Below are 20,669 nucleotides of genomic sequence, written 5' to 3' on the forward strand. Positions count from 1 at the left end.
AGCTGTAATCTGCGCCTCCATAGAGAGGGAGGTATCGAAGATTACACCCAGACTCTTAACGGACGGTGCTGGCACTAATTGCACCCCCGCAAGAGATGGGAGTTGCCCCCCCAATCCCATATCGTCCCGTCCCAGCCAGAGGACCTCTGTCTTCGAAGGATTTAACTTCAATCGGCTTCCGCATAACCATCCAGCCACAGCTTCCAAACATCTGGTCAGTGTGTCTGGGGCCGAGTCAGGATGGCCATCCATCAACAGATAGAGTTGGGTGTCATCGGCATACTGATGGCAACCCAGCCCAAAACTCCGGACAAGCTGGGCGAGGGGGCGCATAAAGATGTTAAAAAGCATCGGGGAGAGTATCGCACCCTGAGGCACTCCACACACCAAGGAGTGGCGGGATGACAATTCCCCCCCAAGCGCCACCCTCTGTCCCCGACCAGAGAGAAACGAGCGCAGCCATTGAAGGACTGTGCCCTGGATCCCCACGTCGGCAAGGCGGTGGTCCAGGAGTTCGTGATCAACCATGTCGAAGGCTGCTGACAGGTCTAGAAGAATCAGCAGCCCCGACCCGCCTCGATCCAGCTGCCTGCGGAGATCATCTGTTAGGGCGACCAGAGCCGTCTCGGTCCCATGACCAGCGCGGAAGCCAGACTGGAATGGATCCAGAGCCGATGTTTCATCCAGAAACCTACCAAGCTGTTCAGCAACCGCTCTCTCAATCACCTTACCCAGGAATGGAAGATTCGAAACCGGGCGGTAATTGGATAGATCTAAGGGATCTAATGATGTTTTCTTTAAGAGCGGGCGCACCACTGCCTCCTTCAATTCCCCTGGAAATATCCCGGTGCCAAGGGACAAATTGATGATATCCCCCAGGGGGGCCCGCACCTCGTCTGGACACGCTCTAATCAGCCAAGACGGGCACGGGTCAAGAGGACAGGTGGTGGGCTTTCCAGCTCGGAGGAGTCTGTCCACATCGGCTGGGGATATCCGATCAAAGTGGTCCAATACTGGACCCGAGGACAGTCGAGGGGCCTCCAGTTCCTTTATTGTATCCAAATTGGCAGGGAGGTCATGGCGGAGCAACAGGACCTTCTCCGCAAAAAAGCTCGCAAATGCCTCACAGCTGTGTGTCAGATTGTTATTTAAATTTGGCTGTCCTTCAAGGGACGTTAAAGACCTAATTATACTAAATAATTGCGCCGGGCGAGAGCTAGCGGATGCAATGGAGGCCGAGAAGTAAGACTTCTTAGCGGCCTTCACCGCCATCTCATAGGTTTTCATAAAAACCCTATAAGATGTTCTTGAGGCTCCGTCACGGGCACCCCGCCATACTCGCTCTAGCCGTCTGAGGTCCCGCTTCATTTTCCGAAGCTCCTCGGTAAACCAGGGAGCCCGGTTTCTGCGGAGTCGCAGAGGGCGCTTAGGTGCGATCTCATCTATGGCTGCCAGGAGCTGGGTATTCCAGCCCTCAACAAGCTCAGTCAATGAGTCGCCAGGGGGAGCAAGGTCCCGCAAGGCTTGACGGAATCTATCAGGGTCCATCAGCCTCTGCGGGCGAGCCCAAATCGGCTCGCCACCTAAGCAGGGTGGGGGTGGAAAGTCAATCCTGGCTTTCAGAGCGTAGTGATCAGACCATGGCACCTTAATTGAAGGAGACATGATCACATCTATACCTACGCCAAAGATCAAATCCAGCGTGTGGCCTGCTTGATGTGTGGGGCCTGAAACAAACTGGGAGAGCCCTAGTGTTGCCATGGAAGACACCAGGTCCAGAGCCTGTGAGGAGGGAGTGGCATCAGCATGGATGTTGAAGTCCCCCAATACCAATAGGTTAGGGAACTCCAAGGCCCAGCCGGCCACCGCCTCCAGTAGGCCTGACAGGGTGGCTGCTGGTGCGCTAGGTGGCCGGTACACCAGCCAGACAGCCAAGCTCACCTCAGAGCCCCACACTAGGCCAACACATTCAATGCCGGGGATCGATGGCGATGGTAGAGCCCTGAAAGGACAATCTTCCCGGATTAATAATGCCACCCCTCCCCCCCGGCCCACAGTCCGTGACTGGTGGAGGACGGAGAAACCCGGGGGTGCCATCTCTCGTAAGGTAACTGTTGCCCCTTCGCGTACCCAGGTCTCCGTCACACAAGCCAGGTCAACCCCCTGCGAGGTAAAGAAATCTCGCAGAGTGGCGGTTTTGTTGCCTATAGACCTGGCATTGCACAACACCAGTGACGGAGGTGAGTAATCCTTGCTCACCCTACCCTCGTCCCTCGGGATGGGGCGCAGATTGGAAGGGGTACGAGCATATCCGTATACTTCTGACCTCCTGGCTCTCGGTCAGCTGCTTAAGCCGCTTGTCCAAAAGAAATCCGGTTTAACTATGCCCTGTATGAAGAAGTACTTCCTTGTCCTCATTCGTCGCACATTCAGCTTCACGGAGTGCCCTAGCTTCTTGTACTGTGAAAGGAGGAGAAAAACTTCTCTTGATCCACTTTCTCCGTACCACGAGCTGATGCCAGGCAGGAAAAACCAACACCTCTTTTGCTGTGCACAAAACAAGTTTGGAAGGAATGCTTCCCCTCCCCGAAGGAAAAGAAAAGCCAAAGAGGGACATCTAGTGGTGGTTCCAAATCATTTGTCTGAACAAAAAGCAGCATTTTAGTCAGCCCGGGTGGGGGTGCCTCACTTCCTTCCACGTCTATGAATAATAAAATACAATAACATGCAATATTTGAACACGGTGATAATGAAAGCTAACAATGACAAATTAATGAGTCAACTTAACACCACATGTGGAGCGGGGGTGGGGGGGGAGGATTTGTGGCTGCTATTTGGACGCACATTATGGCTATTTCTGTAGCCGTGCTCAGTAGACAAATGATTTAGAACAGATTAAGCAAAATTTGAGGTACTGTATGAAAACCAGACAGGAGGTCCAACAAACTCAATATTTCCCATTTATTTGTTTAGTATTACCTCCAAGGAGCGCAAGGCAATGACATGGCGCTCTTTATTTTATCCTGACAGCGACAGCATTGTGAGGAAGGTTAAACTGAGAGGCCTGAGCTCACCCAGAGAGCTTCACGGCTAATGAAGATTTGAACCGTCTCTCTCAGGTCCCAGTCTGTCTGATATATATATATATATATATATATATATATATGCAGCACGTGCACATTTATTTCTATGCACGTCAATCTTACCAAACATGTATGCACTTTTTTAAAGCTACAAAATTGGCGGCAGCAATGTATTGGCGATGGCACAGGCAGCAGCCAGTAGCTCCCTCCATAGTGCAATGAAAACCTTGCACTGTGCAGACCTTTTGAGACTTTTTACCAATTTTTTCCCCCTCATTAATTGGTGGGAAATAGTCGGGGGGGGGGCAGGCAGGCAGGAGCAGGAGAAATTATTGACAAAACACTAATTAAAATAAGGGGGAATAATAATAATAATTTATTATTTATACCCCGCCCACCTGGCTGAGTTTCCCCAGCCACTCTGGGTGGCTCCTGATTGAGTGTTAAAAACAATGCAGCATAGGTGAAAGGTGGTGTAAAAAAAAAGTTGAAGCCTACTGAATCATTCACTGCAACTGTATCTGTCCAAGGGGAATACGTGGCCTGCTGTTTCTGTTTCTTGGCCTCCCCAGGTCTGAGATGATTCCACGGGAGGGTTTCCCCTTCTGATCTTGCAATCTGCAGACTAGTCTCCCTGTCCCAAGAAGAGTCTGAAAACAAATGACCCTGTTCTGGAAAGATCCCCTTCTTCCCTACAGACCTCAACCACCTCCGTCAGAAGTTTAGGGTAATGAGAGGGCATTCTCCATGGCAACCCCCAAGTTGTGAAACTCCCTGCCACAGAGCTACATCTGGCTTCTTCACCACTCACCTTTGGGCAAATGCTGAAGACATGCCTCTTCACTCTGACCTTCGATGCCTGAGATGTGTGCTTTCAGGGCCCACCCTATTCCTGTGCCTATACTCTGTTTTAACCATTTTTAATTACAAATTTTGAATTGTTGCAACCCACGCTGGGACCTACCGGTGAAGGTGGGTTAATAAATTTACCGTGTATATGACTATGTTTTGTTCCTTTAAAATAACATGAAAAATGTGGGGGCATCTTATACATGGAGGCCATCTTCCCCCATTTTCTTAGAGTCCCCCAAAATAGGGGGCGTCTTATACATGGGGGCATCTTATAGACGGTAAAATATGGTATTTATTAATAATAATTCTGAAGTTCAGTAGGCTTGCCCTTGTATGCTTCGTCAGTGAGCAGCTACCTGCGCAACTGGAAGAATACGGTGTAACATTTATGTGCAATAATGTCTGGAATAGCTGTTGGACACACATCAAGTCTGGTCAGCAATCAGATCTGCATAATGAAGGGTCTCATAATGACTGCTCTATTTTTATAGGCAAAGAAATTGCTTCAAAGACTTTATGGCTGAAACTCTGGTAGAAGACACTCAAAACATTCTTTTCTCTTAAGGGATGCGGTAGGCTAAGAAAATTCTGCTCCCTGTGTTTATTTCAGCGCTTGGTTACAAACACCTATTTGCATCAAAGTCTCCTTTACAACAAGGCTTGGCATTGCTTTGCAATATCTTATTATTAAGGTAAATAATCTTCAAAGAACTCCCTGATTTGAATCTCTTATTCTTTGTGACATCCTATTTGCTGACTGCAGTTAGAGAAGTCGAGGGAACGAAAATAGCCCCCCAAATGCAAAGACTTCCCCCCTTTTTTGCTGTTGTCTTTATTATTTATGCTTCAAAAAGATACATCCCAAAATAGCATCTGTAGAAAATTACCATACGTACATGCCGTCAATAGAGTTGTTACACATTAACAAATCCTAAAGCTTGTACAAGTCATTCCAATCATTCTGAGGTTGAGACAGTGTGCAAAAGAGAAAGGAGGAGAAAGATTATCTGCGGGCATTGAAAAAGTTATTCACAATACCCAGAATCAGCTACCATATACTGTAACCCAAAAAACCCCACCCTAGAGAATGCAGCAACCTTGCAGCTTATATTATGTTGACAACATTGCCCAGAATGCTGACTGGTGTTCAAGGAATGATGACTGGAGTCAAAACTCTCAAAATGGGCAGCTGAACGGGCAAATTCTTTTTACCAATTTATAACCACTAGGACAACCTTTTGTGATGACCTCAAGGCGTAGATCTACACAGACAGAGCTTATAAAATGGGTTTGATGTGCATTCATCAGCTTGGGCATAATGCACCCTGACAAATGTGGTCTTGAGCTCTGCTAGATGGTTGTAGCGAAGGAGTGATGTGGAGCATGGGGTGGAGGGCATGTGTTGTATCCATCGGGAACCCTGTTTGCCCACCAAGATCCGCAAGCAAAGAACATAATATGAACCTGCTGGATCAGGCCAATGGCCCATTCAGGGCAGCATCCTGTTCTCATAGAAGCCAACCAAACGCTTGTGGGAAACCTGTAAGCAGGATCTGAACACAAGAGCCTTTCCCCTGTGGTTTCCAGCAACTGGTATCCAGATCCATTGTTGCTTCCAAATCTCAAGACCTGTTACTGTGTATAACAAGTGCCGAATTGTTTCTCCTCTGTTGCTACATCTAATTTTACATATCATGCCTCACATTTGTACATTTGTTGCAGAGGCACTGCATTTAAGGCTCATCCACAGTCCTACTTGACCTGCTGCTTCCCCCCAGGAGAAACTCTCTGTTTACTGCTGAACCGGAGCAAATATCAATTGGTTTGCAGTGGTAAACAGTGGGTTTTCTCGGGGAAAGAAGCAGGGCAAACAAAAACCCTCTCGCAACTATGCCAAGAAAGTATGGAACAAGCAGAAGTGTGGACAACTGAAAACATAAAATGATTTGCAAGTAGGAAAACATGAATATTCTGCCATTATTTTGTAGCAGACCTGAGCAGGGCCTTCATCCTATCATGGTGAGCTGTCCTACGATTTATGGAGGACTTACAGTGTGGCTGTTGGCTCCTGGTAGTGCCTATATCTTCCCCTCTTCACCATGCCTGGTGTCCTCTAAATGCTTTGGGCGACAGCTCCCATCACCCTTGACCGTTGGCTACACTTGCTGATGGGAGCTGTAGTTCAAAACATACCTGAATTAATTTCTGGGAAATCTGGAGCTGGAGGAACAAGACCACCACAAAAGTATGCCCATGACTGGGACAACTCAATTGTGTGAACAAACTTAAATATGGCCTTGCTGGACCAGACCAAGTATCCATCCATCCCGTTTATGTTCCAATATTGGCCAACCAAAGTCATCTAGACTTTCAGAAGCGGGACATAACAATGCAAGCTATACTTACTTTCGGTTCCTAGCTTCTGATATTCCAAAGTAAATGCAGGTTTTTACATTTACATGTGAGCTCAGCTACCTTATGACCCCATACACATACAAATTGGTGAACTAAAGCAATGATCGTGCAGCAGACGAGGCAATGGTCTGAACTTTGTTAGAGAGGGGGTGTGGTTCAGTGGTAGAGTACCTGCCTGCATGAATAAAGTCTTGGGTTCAATCCCTGGCGTCTCCAACTAGCTAGAAAAGACTCCTGCAAGACCTTGGACAGCCACTGCTAGACAATGTATATGAGGGACCACATCGCCTAATATGAACTGACCCAAGCCCTGAGATCATCATCTTTGGCCCTTCTCAGTGTGCCTCCTCCATAAGAGGCCCAGAGAGTGGCAAACAAGAAAAGGCCTTTTCTGCAGTGGCTCCCCATTTGTGGAATGCTCTCCCCAGGGAGGCTCGCCTGGTGTCTTCATTACATGGGCACCAGGCGAAAACGTTCCTCTAATATTCTACAGCCTTTTAAATGTGTAGGGTTTCAGGCAAAGATAATTCTCCATTAACTGTTTTCTGCTTTTATCCTTTGTACTGGATATGCCAGGGGTTGAACATCAGACCTTCTCCATGTAAACCAGGAGAGCAAGCACATTTCCCTGGAAGACTTATGAATCTTCCCCTGTAATGTGCATCTGCAGGAAAGTGTATGGTTTTGTTCTCACATTAACTGAGCAAGGGTGGGGTGGGGAATAACCTCCTGTCCTCCAGTAGACTCAAACTCCCATGAGTCCCCGCCAGGACAGGACAGTGGTCACGGATGATGGAAATTGTGGTCCAACAATGTCAGGTGGATCACAAGTTCCCCAACCCTGCACTAGAATATGCCCTGGGATGCTCTGTCATGCATTGGGGAGTTCTGTAGCAGGCAGGTTGCGATGGCCGGGCGGGGGGGGGGGGGGGCGTTGTCCCTAGGCAGAAGGTGTGGAAAAGATGCCCCAAAGGCAAAAATCTGAAAACTACCGTAGACTGGCCATTATGGTGGTAACGAGGGCAGGCTTCTTTTCTATAACAGATTCAGGCCGTTCCACAGAAGCTGGAATATCATTGAAAAGGTCACAAACGAGCCGACCCCAAAACCCAGACCCCTGCAGGGCTGCGGAAGGGGCACCAGGTAGGCAATGGTGTGGAAGAGTCGAGCCGCAGTAAATAGTCTGTAGTGAATCAAGGCTGTGGTTTCAGAAACGCCCGTGAAAGAATAGAAGAATGCAATGAAGAGGTATGGAATGATGTTCTCAAGGTCGTTGAGATGGAGTCTGGGGAAAGAAGGAAAGTATGAGTCAGCGTCAAAGGAGCTCTTCTGGCTGTTTGCTGCCAATCAAAGCAACTCCGTAGATGATGTATAGCCAACATAGCACTGTCCAGATGTTTCTGATCCACAACAGTCATCATCCCTGATCACTGGTCAGGCTGCCTTCAGCTGATGTAAGCTGTAGCTCAACATCATCTGGTGGGCAGCATGTTGGGTACCTCAACATAAACCAATCACCAAATGCACCCATTTTTTGAGTGCAAGGATTTGCAGTAGAACTTTACCGCTCCTCTTTCTGCATCTTCCCAAAATCTGCTTTGGGAAAGCCCCAGAATAGATTTAAGGGGTACACAGGGGGAGGTTCTGTGGAGCAAGTGTAAATCCCTGCACTGATGGATACAGAATACCCACAACAGGTATAATGCACGCTACGTCTTCTACATATGTAAATTGTTACTTCATGCAACTTTTTCCTTCTTCTGAACAGCAGGATAGAAAGCTTTCAAGTAAAACCAATAAAATACTCTTGTTTTCGTAAAAGTCCCCTCAGCTACCTTCGCACGCGCTCCACATCCGGATCAGTCCTGAGAGTCTTTTTCCCAGCCTCTCCTTTACCCAATGCAGCCGCATCTTCAGGGTTGGCGAATGCCTGTTCGAGGGCATGAGGAATAAACGCATTATTGTTGTTGTTAGGTCCCGCAACATTTATAACAACTTACAACCACAAAAATAGGGTGATCTTTGAGCTGCGCCCCCCCTGCTCCAAAAAGAGGGGTCTGAGAAGCACCCCCTGGCCAGCTCCAAAGGCACCATTTGCCTGAGGAGCTTGTACCCAGGGCTGCTGCAACAAATAGCTGTGCAAGCCTTTGGGAGGCAGAGATGCAAGGGGGCATCATAAGAGGGAAGGAAGGAAAAAGGGACAGAGGTCAGTTTTGCCCGCGGCACCCCGACCATCATTCATGGCACCCCAGGGTTGAAAAACCACTGCTTTAAATGTATGGTGTGAATGAACCATAAATAAAGATTTTGAGAGCTCTGTGTGCAGAATATCAGCCAGTTTCCAAGAAACAGTTCTGGATCCTGTCCCTCTGCAGAGAGCAAGAGACCATCTTCCTCTCTGATCACATTAGTGGGTTTCCGCCTTTTGAAAAACACCATTGGGCTTTCCATTTCCAAACACATATATTTTCTCACCTGCTTCTTCACTCTTAAGTATCCTGTTAGAGGGCTCAACAGCATCATTTTTATGATGATAATGACCGCATAAAAAGTGTAGGCCCTCAGCACATCCATGTCTACTATTTCATTAAGTTTAGTCATTTTGGCCCGTATCCTCTGGAGACCTGGGATGGAAATTGAGACCGAGAATGTTATTTAACATTACATTCATGGTGTGACATCAGCATTCCCGACATGTGAAACGAAGCACGAGGGAACAAGTATGGGGTGGGTGTCAACAAGGTAGGACTTGCAAGCAGAAATCCAGGGCCTCACTCAGCAGAATAGGAACAAGCAGTAAGCCATCACATCATTGGTCCAGCTAGCTCAATACTCTCCACACTAGCAGCAAATCTCCAGGGCTTCAAGCAGGAGTCCTTTTCCAGCCCTACCTAGAGACAGATGGTACCTGGGACCTTCTACGTGCAGAGGAGATGCTCTACCGCTGAGCTATAGCCCTTCTACTTTTACTGAACAAGGAGAGTGTCCAAACTAAGCAGGACTGTAGTTTGCAGTAAGTGAAGTCATTTTATCTTGTTAAAATAATTTATATACCACAATTTATCAGGCAATTGGCACTGAATGCTCTGCCTCATGAGACCAGGGCCCTCAGGATCTGATTTCTTTCTGCAGGGCCTGTAAGACAGAGTTGTTCCACCTGGCCTTTGGCTTGGAATCAACTTGATCCCCTCCCCCTCTTTCCTTTTTCCTTTCTCCTTCTTTGATGGAACTCCTATTTGGGGACTTCCCTGACTTTTTTCTGGCCCACGTAGAACCAGTCTGGATAGTTGGCCTTGGTGAAGATTTGACGTTTTCATCCCCCAAAAAGTTTTTGATTTGAGTTTCTACTAAAATGAGGCTGCATTTTAATGTTGTATTTTAATTTTTTATTCCTGGTGTTAGCCACCCTGAGCCCGGTCTTGGCTGGGGAGGGCAGGGTATAAATAAAATATTATTATTATTATTATTATTATTATTATTATTATTATTATGAAGTGTGTTTTTGTCACACGGGAGTGGACTGTGACACCGATCACTCCCTGGTGGTGAGCAAGATACATCTCTAGGCAAAGAGGGTCCATAGCCCAAAGCAGAAAGTGTGGTCTCCAATCAGCTACAGCTGGGTGGTATCTGGTTTTCAGCATCGTGATATATCAGCAGCTAAACACCATGATATGCTGATGTAGCACAGTGTCTGGAATGTCTCTCGGTTGCTACTGCTTCCTCACCTTAGGGGAGGAAGAAGCAGCCCAGATACATTGCTCAGCGCTACAGTGAGCAAGCCCCGATACCTCTCCAGCTGTCATGCAAGCTGGAAGGGGCACTGAGGTGTAGTGGAACTGCTCAGCTGGGGGGTGGGAAGCCACCAGCCCCTCACCTCAGCAAGCCCCGTACTGCTCCAGTTCGAGCAAGCTGGAGGAGCAGGGAGCTTCCTCAAAGGCGCAGGCATGCAGGCAGACGGGGCCCAAGAAAGTGCTTGCCCAGAACCTTCTTAGGTTCTGTCTACCTGCCTGCCTGCACCGTTGCTGTCTGAGGGCAATTGGAGCTGGCGCAATGTATTGCCAGCTCAAATTGTCTGAAACTGGTATTGCAATCAGAACACCAGACAATTTATCAATATATTGCCCAGCTCTAAAATCAACACTGCCAGAAGAGTCATAGAATTGTAGTGTTGGAAGGGACCCAGAGGTTCATCTTGTCCAACCCTCTTCAATGCAGGAATATGCAGCTGCCCCATATTGGGGATCGAACCTGCAACCTTAGCATCATCAGCACCACACTCTAACCAAGAGTCATACCTCAACCGTGTGAATACTTCTCTCATTCCATTGAACAAGCTCTACTGAACTGCCCCAGAGTTAGTGTCAAAGCAAGGTGGAACCACACCAAAGAGACAACCTACAACACAGCTATTGTTAGGATTTTTATCTATCCGAGCTGCTCTAGCGAGTGGTACTATTGTACTATGTTTGTATATATCATGTGAATGTCTGAGAGAACGTGAGACAGGAAGTCTGAGTACTTTTGGAAGTTAATTTCACTGCTGTACGTGACGCAGTTCTGTACCGGTGTCCAAAGAGCACAGACGTACTGATGGAGTCTCTGTATTATAAGACTGTAAATAAAGTAGTTTATTTATTAAAAGACGCCTGCTTCTTGGGAGAAAAGCAATGACAAACCTAGACAGCATCTTAAAAAGTAGAGACATCACCTTGCCAACAAAGGTCCATATAGTAAAAGCTAGGTTTTCCCAGTTGTGATGTATGGAAGTGAGAGCTGGACCATAAAGAAGGCTGATCGCCGAAGAACTGATGCTTTTGATTATGGTGCTGGAGGAGACTCTTTAGAGTCCCATGGACTGCAAGAAGATCAAACCTCTCCATTCTTAAGGAAATCAGCCCTGAGTGCTCACTGGAAGGACAGATCATGAAGCTGAGGCTCCAATACTTTGGCCACCTCATGAGAAGAGAAGACTCCCTGGAAAAGACCCTGGTGTTGGGAAAGATGGAGGGCAGAAGGAGAAGGGGACAACAGAGGACGAGATGGTTGGGTAGTGTTCTCGAAGCTACCAGCATGAGTTTGACCAAACTGCGGGAGGCAGTGGAAGACAGAAGTGCCTAGCGTGCTCTGGTCCATGGGGTCACGAAGAGTCGGACACGACTAAACGACTAAACAACAACAACAAATAAAGTAGTTTAGAACTACTGATTGAGTCTTTCTTCTGCTATGATAAGCCAGAAGACTAGCGTGCTCTTCTCAGGAGAGAGGGGTCGCTTATTACCGGTCTCCCTGGACTGAGGGAGATTTACGGCCAGAGAGGACCACCGGAGAGACGCCTCAAATACCTGGGAAGTTGGCAGCCTTCCCGGGCGTGTTTCCAACAGCTATGTCCTTCAGCAGCAGATCCTTGACTGGTTTGAGCCAGCATAAAGGACACAGAGACTGCTATTGTCGCACAGCGTAAGGCTCTTGTGAGCGAAAAGATACTTGCTACACTGAGAAAGGCGAAGAGCGATGCCCAGTGGAATGCCAGGCGATGTGCCAATGACTACTGCCTAAAGCTGTGTCTATTGCATCCAACTCATTGCTGACAGTGGCAATACTCGCAGAATGGTTGCAAAAGCCTTTGGATAAATAGGTACCGCTCCAGCGGGAAGGTAAACAGCCTTTCCATGCGCTGCTCTGGTTTCAGTGTTCCATTGCGCCAGAAGCAGCTAAGTCATGCTGCCCACATGACCCAGAAAAACTGTCTGCGGACAAATGCCAGCTCCCTTGGTCTGTAAAGCGAGATGAGCACCGCAACTCCAGAGTCGTTTGCGACTGGACTTAACTGTCAGGGGTCCTTTACCTTTACCTTAAAAGCAGTGCAGCAATGACTCTCATAAAGGGACCCTGCATTTCTGGATTTGCCACTGCACTACTGCTTGAAGGACTTTGTTCAGTCCCTGGCTGGGTCTGATGTTTCCCCGTCCCTGAAATAAACATTCCAATACACAATATACTCTCAAGCTTAGAGTAACCTGCTCCTCCTCCTCTCCCCTTTCTGTAAGGTGGGAAATGGATGTTTGGAAGGGAAGAAAGAGTAACTGCCTGGAGCTCTGGTAATCAAAACCCAGCTCAGATTGATCCTTGAGAGAGAACTTAAAACAACAGGTTTTACCACATTGCAATGGCAAAGCAGAAGAAGAATGAACTTTGAGGTGAACAACTGAGCCACTGGCATGGGCGTGGGGAGTAACCTTTGTGTTGCAGGTTTTTTGGCAGGAATGCTTTGGAGAGATCACACCTCCTGGGATAATGTTGCACCAGCAACAAGGTGAAAGATCAAAGTCTGTGCCCAAGACTGCAATGACTATGCTATATGCTAGTGTGCATTGCAAAGCAGTGAGAAACCAGGGAAGTTTCCTACTGCATTTCCACATGCTGTATTTGCCTGCATAGGAATGTGCTTCTGTGCAGTTACTTGCATAGCACATCCTTGCAAATGCACCTGTTCATTCACTAATGGCCACAGTGGCAGAGGCAGCCTTTCAGACTAGCAAAAAAACTTTTTTAATCTGCCAGTTTCTCCAAGCAACTGCAGGGGAGTTGCACTGGCAGCAGTTCCAGAAGAAGTGAGGCACGGGGGAGGATAGGCCAAATAATTTGCATTTAGTTGGGCTTGATTGAAGTGTGCTTATAAAAATAAGTGCAATTCACTCAATCCTACTCGCATCGAAAAGTGGAGAGATTTCTCCTTCTCCCCCCCTCCCCCCTCCTGCATATATATCTGAAATAGACACAAAAAAGATTAACTGCATTTGCTGTTCAAAGCAATTCGTTTTGAAAGAAAGTAATGAGTCCTTAAGCACTTCATAAGTCAATCATTTGCTACTATGCAGAGATGTGGATTATTATATTTTAATAACCAATGGCAGGCATCTTGAATATATCCACATTTTTTTATAAAAAACAACAACACCCACTACGGACATTTCAAGCGGGAGAACCTGTCTTATCTTATCAGTGCCAAGAGGGAAAGTTTAGTAAAGGAAGTTGAAGAACCAGAAACATTTGGCAGTTGATAAAATTAGCCCCTCTGTTTCCAATGTACATATGTGAGTGTCATCACTTAGGTAGCTAGGGATGGCTGGGGCCCATAGAGGCTGGTAGGGTGAAAGGCAGGGAGGCTGACAGTAGGGGGAGCCAGAGCCACCGACAGGCAGAGCCAACTGATTCTAGAACTCTATGCCAAGTTCTACAGGCATTAAGGAACAGGAATCCGACAGCCCCTGGGCTGGCTGTAAGTAAGAAGGCAGGCAGGTGGGAGCTGGGGAGGCTGTGGTCCACTTGCCCTGATAGATCAGCTTCTACTCTTTGTAGCCAACATGGCACCAGGCAGGCAGACTAGGGACATGTCCACAGCCTTGGGGAAAACCAAGGTTTACAAAACATGTTATGGAAGGAGGCAACCCTAACATGGAATGGGAGGTAAAAACAGCCCCAGGAAGGAACATGCACAGTGACTACAGGATGCTGAGATTTTTGGTAGGGGTGAGGAGAATGAAAAGCAGGGTGAGAGCAGGGTACAATATCCTGGAGGAATGCATGTCTATCTTGCTGGAACATTGAGGAGGTGTACACCACGCTGCAACATTATGTTGCAGTTCCCCCTTGCAGATAGAAAATCAGAGCAAAAAAATAAATAAACGCCTGCAGATGCTGAAGAAATTACCTGCTTGAATCTTTGCTTTCTAAAACCCCACAGGGAAACACAGAGGAACAGTGGCGAGATTTGAACAGAGGGCTTTCAGTGAGGCAAGGAGAGGTTCACATGACTAAAGGCTGTTCAACCCAAAAATTAAAAACTCGCCTGCACTAGCAAACCACATTCACCCTGCTGATTTTCTATGTGCAGGGATTTTCTTGATATATATTTGTATCGCAGAGCATTCAGTCATATGACTTGCAGTCTGGCATTTTCCATCTCACGTAGTGGTTTGTCTTCTCAGTAAAACCAGGGCCTGTGTTCCTCTAGCTTCAAGTAAATCCCATACTTAAAATAATAAATCAATAATAATAATAATAACACTCTTCAAAAACTGGGAGGTTAAGATGGGTAACTAAATAAATTAGGAGAGCACAGAAATAAATTGTGCAATTGGAGACCTAGAAATGCTTTAGTGGCACCACTAGCACCTATTCACATGCTCTCCCCTGCTTCTGGCTCTAGCTATTTTCCTTGAGCGAGTATGCTAAGTTTGGCAATGTAGAAGATGTAGGAAGTGAGGCCAAAGATTCCAAAAGGGCCTGCACATTTCCAATATGTATTGCACCTGTCTTGTGAAATGCTACAGGCATCAGCTCAGGAGAAAGCCACAGTGAGTTCTGTGGGACTTACTCCTAAGGCAAGCGTTTGTCTGTCTCTCTACCTGTCTATCTATCCGGTTGCAACTTCAGTCTCCCCACTTCCAACTTCCCACACTGGTCTATGAACCAGAAAGCCTTTGTCAGAAGTTGCACAAGCAAAACACAGAAAGCGAAAGCCCAGCCACGCACACTGTGCTCTTTCGTTGTTGTTGTTCCTGCAAAAAGCTTTTGCTGCAAGGGAAAACGCTCTGCAAAGCGTTAAAACCAACGCACCTTTCTCTTTTCCCGGATCCACACAACACCACCGTTTTGGGGAAGCAAGACTCTCCTGCTGCTGTTTTAATCTCTCTCCAACAGACACAGCTCCCTGCCTTTTCTGCCCACTTCACTCTCCTCCCTCAACCCTCCCCTAATGGAGTCTCCCAGCTTCTCTTGCTCTGCAGCTTGCCTCACACGCCCTCCAGCTCCAACGGGCTCCTTCCCTGGCCCTCCCACTTGGCTGTTGTACAGCTTTTTGTAAGTCACACGCACAGTCTCTTGCACTGTGCTCATTAGCCTTTGCTCTGCTTTTCCCTGCCTCCCTACTGCCCAAGGCCTCTTGCTTCAATTGCTCTCCCCCCACCGCCGCAATCCTTGAACCAAAATGTGGTGAAACTAACCAGAATGCAGAAATGCTTGTTGGGTGCCTTTGAATGTGTGCAGAGGGCCTGCATACACACCGTACATTTAAAGCACATGGTGAAGAATCCTAGGATGTGGAGTTTGTCAAGGGTTCTGGGAAGAGTACCTCCCCATAGGGTAAACTACGGTTCCCAGGATTCTTTCGGAGAAGCCGTGTGCTTTGTGCATCATGTTCCTGCTTAAACAGGGCATCTTAGAGGAAAGAGGAAAATAACACAGGCAGCAATCATTTTTAGGCACATCCAGTTGATGGGCAGAAAATTTGAAGTCTCTTCTCTTCTAGGCAGGGAAATGAACATCTCCCAGGTGAGATGTTGGGGAAAGAAAGGAAAGCTGTCCCAGGTGAGAGCTGGGAGGATCCATCACTTTCTGTGCATGACAGGTGTTGTTGTTGTTGTTTAGTCGTTTAGTTGTGTCCGACTCTTCATGACCCCATGGACCAGAGCACGCCAAGCACTCCTGTCTTCCACTGCCTCCCAAAGTTTGGTCAAACTCATGCTGGTAGCTTCAAAAACACTGTCCAACCATCTCGCCCTCTGTCGTCCCCTTCTCCTTGTGCCCTCCATCTTCCCCAACATCAGGATCTTTTCCAGGGAATCTTCTCTTCTCATGAGGTGGCCAAAGTATTGGAGCCTCAGCTTCAGGATCTGTCCTTCCAGTGAGCACTCAGGGCTGATTTACTTCAGAATGGAGAGGTTTGATCTTCTTGCAGTCCATGGGACTCTCAAGAGTCTCCTCCAGCACCATCATTCAAAAGCATCAATTCTTCGGCGATCAGCCTTCTTTATGGTCCAGCTCTCACTTCCATACAACACTACTGGGAAAACCATAGCTTTAACTATACGGACCTTTGTCAGCACGGTGATGTCTCTGCTTTTTAAGATGCTGTCTAGGTTTGTCTTCGCTTTTCTCCCAAGAAGCAGGTGCCTTTTAATTTCGTGACTGCTGTCACCATCTGCAGTGATCATGGAGCCCAAGAAAGTAAAATCTCTCACTGCCTCCATTTCTTCCTCTTCGCAGGAAGTACCTTTGAGAGAGGACTCTGTGTTTCTTTTCTCTTTCTCCATTTTTGTTTTTATTTAGATTAGTTTCTTATTGCATTATAAAAAAAGCTTCAATAGAATGTTACAGCAGGGGGAGAGAGAAAAACAGTCATTGTGTTTGTTTGGGCATTTGGTTTGTCTAGCTGTTTTATATTGGAGGACGAATGTTTGGCTAGAATATTTCCTGACTAGCCAAAGGGGGCAACCCCACACAGGGCTAACTCACACAAACAGTGGGCAAGTTAGGAGGGTGGGTTAAACACGATGGTATATCATGGCAAGAGTCTTGCTAGCACAAGGATGGAAGAATGAGGAAATCCCAACGAAAGAACAGTGGCAAGAAAAATTGATGAGCTTTGCAGAACTGGCTAAATTGACATACAAACTGCTGGACAAGGACAACTGTGACTTTAAGGAAGAATGGGAACTTTTTACAAATTATCTAAAAAGACAACAAAATGAACTGGACTCCTTGGCAGGTTTTGAATAAACAGACACAAATTTATTGGTTGATAACATGATAGATATACAACGCAAGGATATGTATAATTTTATAACATGCAGAGAATAATATGTGCAGAGAAATCAGAGAGAGGAGCTGAGGTAAGTCCCTGGTGGGGGTGGAGGGGGTGGAAGGGGGGTGGGGGAAAAGGGGGGGAATAATGTATGTGATTATATGATTTGATAATTTGTTATGTTGAAATTGCTTAATAAAAATATTTATATATTAAAAAAACAGGATGGTAATTCACATTTTCTTTCTTTATTTTTTGCATTTATACCCCGCCTTTTCTTCCAACAAGCTCAAAGTGCTCTACATAGTTCTCCCCCTGCTCATTTAATTCCCACAGCAACCCTTTGAGGTTCATTCGGCTGAGAGGGACTGACAGACCCAGTGAGCTTCAAGGCCAAGTGAGGATTTGAACCCTGCGCTCCCACGTCTGACACTCTAACCGCCACACCACGCTGGCAGCGTGTCACACAAATGTGACACAAAAAAGGTTCTCGCAATGTCTGTTTCTGCATCAAATGCCAGATTCTGTACTGTCTGAGCTCAGACATGAAATTTACATTCAAATGCCCAGACTTTTCCAAAGGGCGGTTGAAGAATTTCCACCTTACGCTTCCTTTTAGAAGTTAAGCAGCGATGCACGCTGCTTAGCCAGTGGTTAGAAACTCTTCTGGCATAAATGAAAATTAAGACAAGCAATTGGGGGACGATAGTTGCTCTCAAGGGGCTCGTTCTTGAAGCCTCGACTGCGGTGAATAGGCCTCCTGGCTTTAATGGGAAATCCAGAATGCAGCCTCAGCACCACCCAGCACCATCCAGTTAAGTGAAGGAGATCTCCAAGGATTACAGACCCCAAGCGCTACGCAAGAAGATTCTCCATGGTCCTTAGGTAGGACTACGAACAAACACGTAAAGTTAGGTCTGTGCTTTTCAAACGACTGTTTAGTGATGTATGTGAACAAACTGGGATATTAGTAGTGGTAGTATAATATTACGAAAGAATTTTATGTAACCAATATAAACAGGCGCCAAAATGTCTTGGACCAGCTCTGGAAACATGTTTTGACCCTCAAGCTTTCCTCAGTGGTTTGTTTTACACACACACACACACACACACACAGAGAGAGAGAGAGAGATATTTTGACACAAATATAAAATATGGATTTACAGTACAACCTACAATTTAAAACCGTGTGTGCGTGAAAGAGAAAAAGAGACAGACAGAGAGAGAGAGAGAGAGAGAATAAAGCAACTATACCAAATAATAATAGGACTTATCTGGCTTCAGAGTGCTATATATGCATATTTTTCAGCCACAACAGGCACTCAAAAGCTACAGACTGCCCTCTCAGTCGTAACATCCATCCATTTATGAGTCAGCATGGATTCCAGGAAAGTGCAGCGCATTCTGATGATTCATTAGTCCTGCTAATTTTGGATGCAGGCTGCACAAGTTCTCCATCTGTGTTCTAAAACGGGAATAATGGAGCTTCTGGAATGCAGAACATGGCTTTCTTGAGATGAGCATAAGAAGTGCCTGGTGGATCTAGGGCAGCTTCCTGTTCTCACAGTGGCCTGCCAGAAATCACAAGCAGGATTAGAGTACAAGCACTGGTGGACCTTGGGGTCTCAAATTTCAGGGGCACCCTGTGCTATGCCAATGTTTGGTGCCACCCACCCACCCCCCTCTACCTCTGACCTTCTATTCTACATTATAGTTTCAGCACCCCCTGTGGTTGCACTCCCCTAAATCCATCTCTAGCACAAGAGTCCTCTCCCCTCTTGAACTGACATTCAGAAGAATTGCTGCCTCATCTGTGGAGATCAGTTAGAGGCAGCAATGCTCAGATCTGTATGGCATTTGCAGACTCTTCAAATGTCCCTATTTTCTAGGGACAGTCCTGGGTTTACAGAAGCTCCACCCCCATTGTTCAGCCCAGACACTGAGGTCCAGCGCCGAGGGCCTTCTGGTGGTTCCCTCCCTGCAAGAAGTGAGGTTACAGGGAACCAGGCAGAGGACCTTTTTGGTAGTGGCTCCCGCCCTGTGGAACACCCTCCCATCAGATGTCAAAGAGAAAAACTACCAAACTTTTAGAAGACATCTGAAGGCAGCCCTGTTTAGGGAAGTTTGTTTGCTTGTGTGTGTTTTTGGTTAAGGGAAGTTTTAATGTTTGATGGTTTATTGTGCTTTTAATTCTGTTGGAAGCCACCTAGATTGGCTGGGGAAACCCAGCCAGATGGGTGGGGTATAACTAATAAATTAGTAGTAGTAGTAGTAGTCCCGGAATGCCCCACTTTTCCTTAGGATGTCCCTATTTTCATCTGAGAAATGTTGGAGGGTATGGGGTTGTGCAACCCAAGTCAAGGAAATACGTAACTATACAACCTTTAGAAGACATCTGAAGGCAGCCCTGTACAGGTAAATTCTTTAATGATTTATTATGTTTTTATATATGTTGGAAACCAGTCAGTTGGCATTCCAGTTAGATGGGTGGGGCATTATTATTATTATTATTATTATTATTATTATTATTATTATTAGCATCCCTACTTTCATTAGAGAAATGTTGAAAGGTATGCATTTGAGGTGGATGGCATCTCTAGTGTACTTGCTCCTAACTGTATATAAGTCACAGGACTGAGGGGGGCGGCAATTTGCAGCAGCCTCAGGCCTATCAGTGGTCTTAGGGTATGTCCGCAAATTCCCAGTTTCTAAGGAGGTATGGATTAGCCAGGCCCAGTGATGCTGCAGGCAATGTCCTTGAGAGCTAAAGGACAAGTTAACAGGAGATCTCAGCCTTCACCAAAGAGCTTGACAATGAAGGCAGGGTTGCAGGTGCAGCACAGAGTCAACAAAACAAGGTCTAGCGCAGATAGTCAGTTCAGGCCCAAATGTGGCCCAGAGACCAAGTCAGGCAACAAACCAAGATCGATATCAGGGAGCGTCCAGGCAAGGTACACACAGCAGAGCAAGGAACTTTGGACGCCTGCAATTTTCAACAACTGGTATTCAGAGAGATAAATGCCTCTGATAGTGGAGAAAGAACATAACCATCATGACTAGCAGCCACTGGTAAAGTTTTTCCTCCATGAAAAACTGCTTTGAGGCTTTTTTCTATTTTGTTTTTTTTTACAATCAATCAGTATGTTATGCTAGGACGCGGGTGGCGCTGTGGGTTAAACCACAGAGCCTAGGACTTGCCGATCAGAAGGTCGGCGGTTCGAATCCCCGTGACGGGGTGAGCTCCCTTTGCTCGGTCCCTGCTCCTGCCAACCTAGCAGTTTGAAAGCACATCAAAGTGCAAGTAGATAAATAGGTACCACTCCAGCGGGAAGGTAAACAGCGTTTCTGTGCACTGCTCTGGTTCGCCAGAAGTGGCTTAGTCATGTGGTCACATGACCCAGAAGCTGTACGCCAGCTCCCTCAGCCAATAAAGTGAGATGAGCGCTGCAACCCCAGAGTCGGTCACAACTGGACCTAATGGTCAGGGGTCTCTTTACCTTTACCTTTAGTATGTTATGCTAGTGGTGTGTGAATGTGAGACAGAATGGATGCTGGTGGGACTGGGCAGCTGCAACTTCCAGGCCTTTAGTTCTGCTGTATAAATCTTTTTAATAAAAAAAGAAATAAGCGTTCTACTGTGTTGAACAGAATACGTTGTACTGTATGCCTGGTCACTACTCAGTGGCATGTGGTTCCCACGGAAATTTCTCCTCTTTGCAAATGTGCTCACA

General features: G+C 46.7%; 1 protein-coding gene across 2 annotated transcripts; it reads right to left on the minus strand.

The window, feature by feature from the left end:
- Positions 1-4,521: 4,521 nt before the first annotated feature.
- MGST1 (microsomal glutathione S-transferase 1) lies at positions 4,522-15,163 on the minus strand. 2 transcript variants are annotated; one of them, XR_013991037.1, is made up of 5 exons: positions 14,973-15,163; positions 8,826-8,974; positions 8,186-8,280; positions 6,217-7,635; positions 4,522-6,140 (listed from the first exon to the last, which is right to left on the minus strand). XR_013991037.1 is itself a non-coding variant. In XM_081023335.1 (4 exons), exons 2-4 carry the CDS (start codon positions 8,949-8,951, stop codon positions 7,386-7,388), a joined length of 471 nt encoding a protein of 156 aa, XP_080879461.1. In that variant the 5' UTR covers positions 8,952-8,974; positions 14,973-15,163; the 3' UTR covers positions 4,522-7,385. The 2 variants fall into 2 exon arrangements, 1 of the variants encoding a protein (XP_080879461.1); XM_081023335.1 differs by having other exon boundaries at positions 4,522-7,635.
- Positions 15,164-20,669: the final 5,506 nt, after the last annotated feature.

This window comes from Podarcis pityusensis (assembly GCF_964106645.2).
Source record: "Podarcis pityusensis genome assembly, chromosome: 10".
NCBI classification, from domain to species: domain Eukaryota; kingdom Metazoa; phylum Chordata; class Lepidosauria; order Squamata; family Lacertidae; genus Podarcis; species Podarcis pityusensis.

Coding starts and splice junctions, on each gene's coding strand:
- MGST1 (XM_081023335.1), bottom strand. CDS start 8,951: ATGACTAAACTTAATGAAATAGTAGACATGGATGTGCTGAGGGCCTAC. Junction 8,281..8,825: donor ACTTAAGAGTGAAGAAGCAG/GTGAGAAAATAT, acceptor GCCCTCGAACAG/GCATTCGCCAACCCTGAAGA. Junction 7,636..8,185: donor GATGTGGAGCGCGTGCGAAG/GTAGCTGAGGGG, acceptor TTCTTTCCCCAG/ACTCCATCTCAACGACCTTG.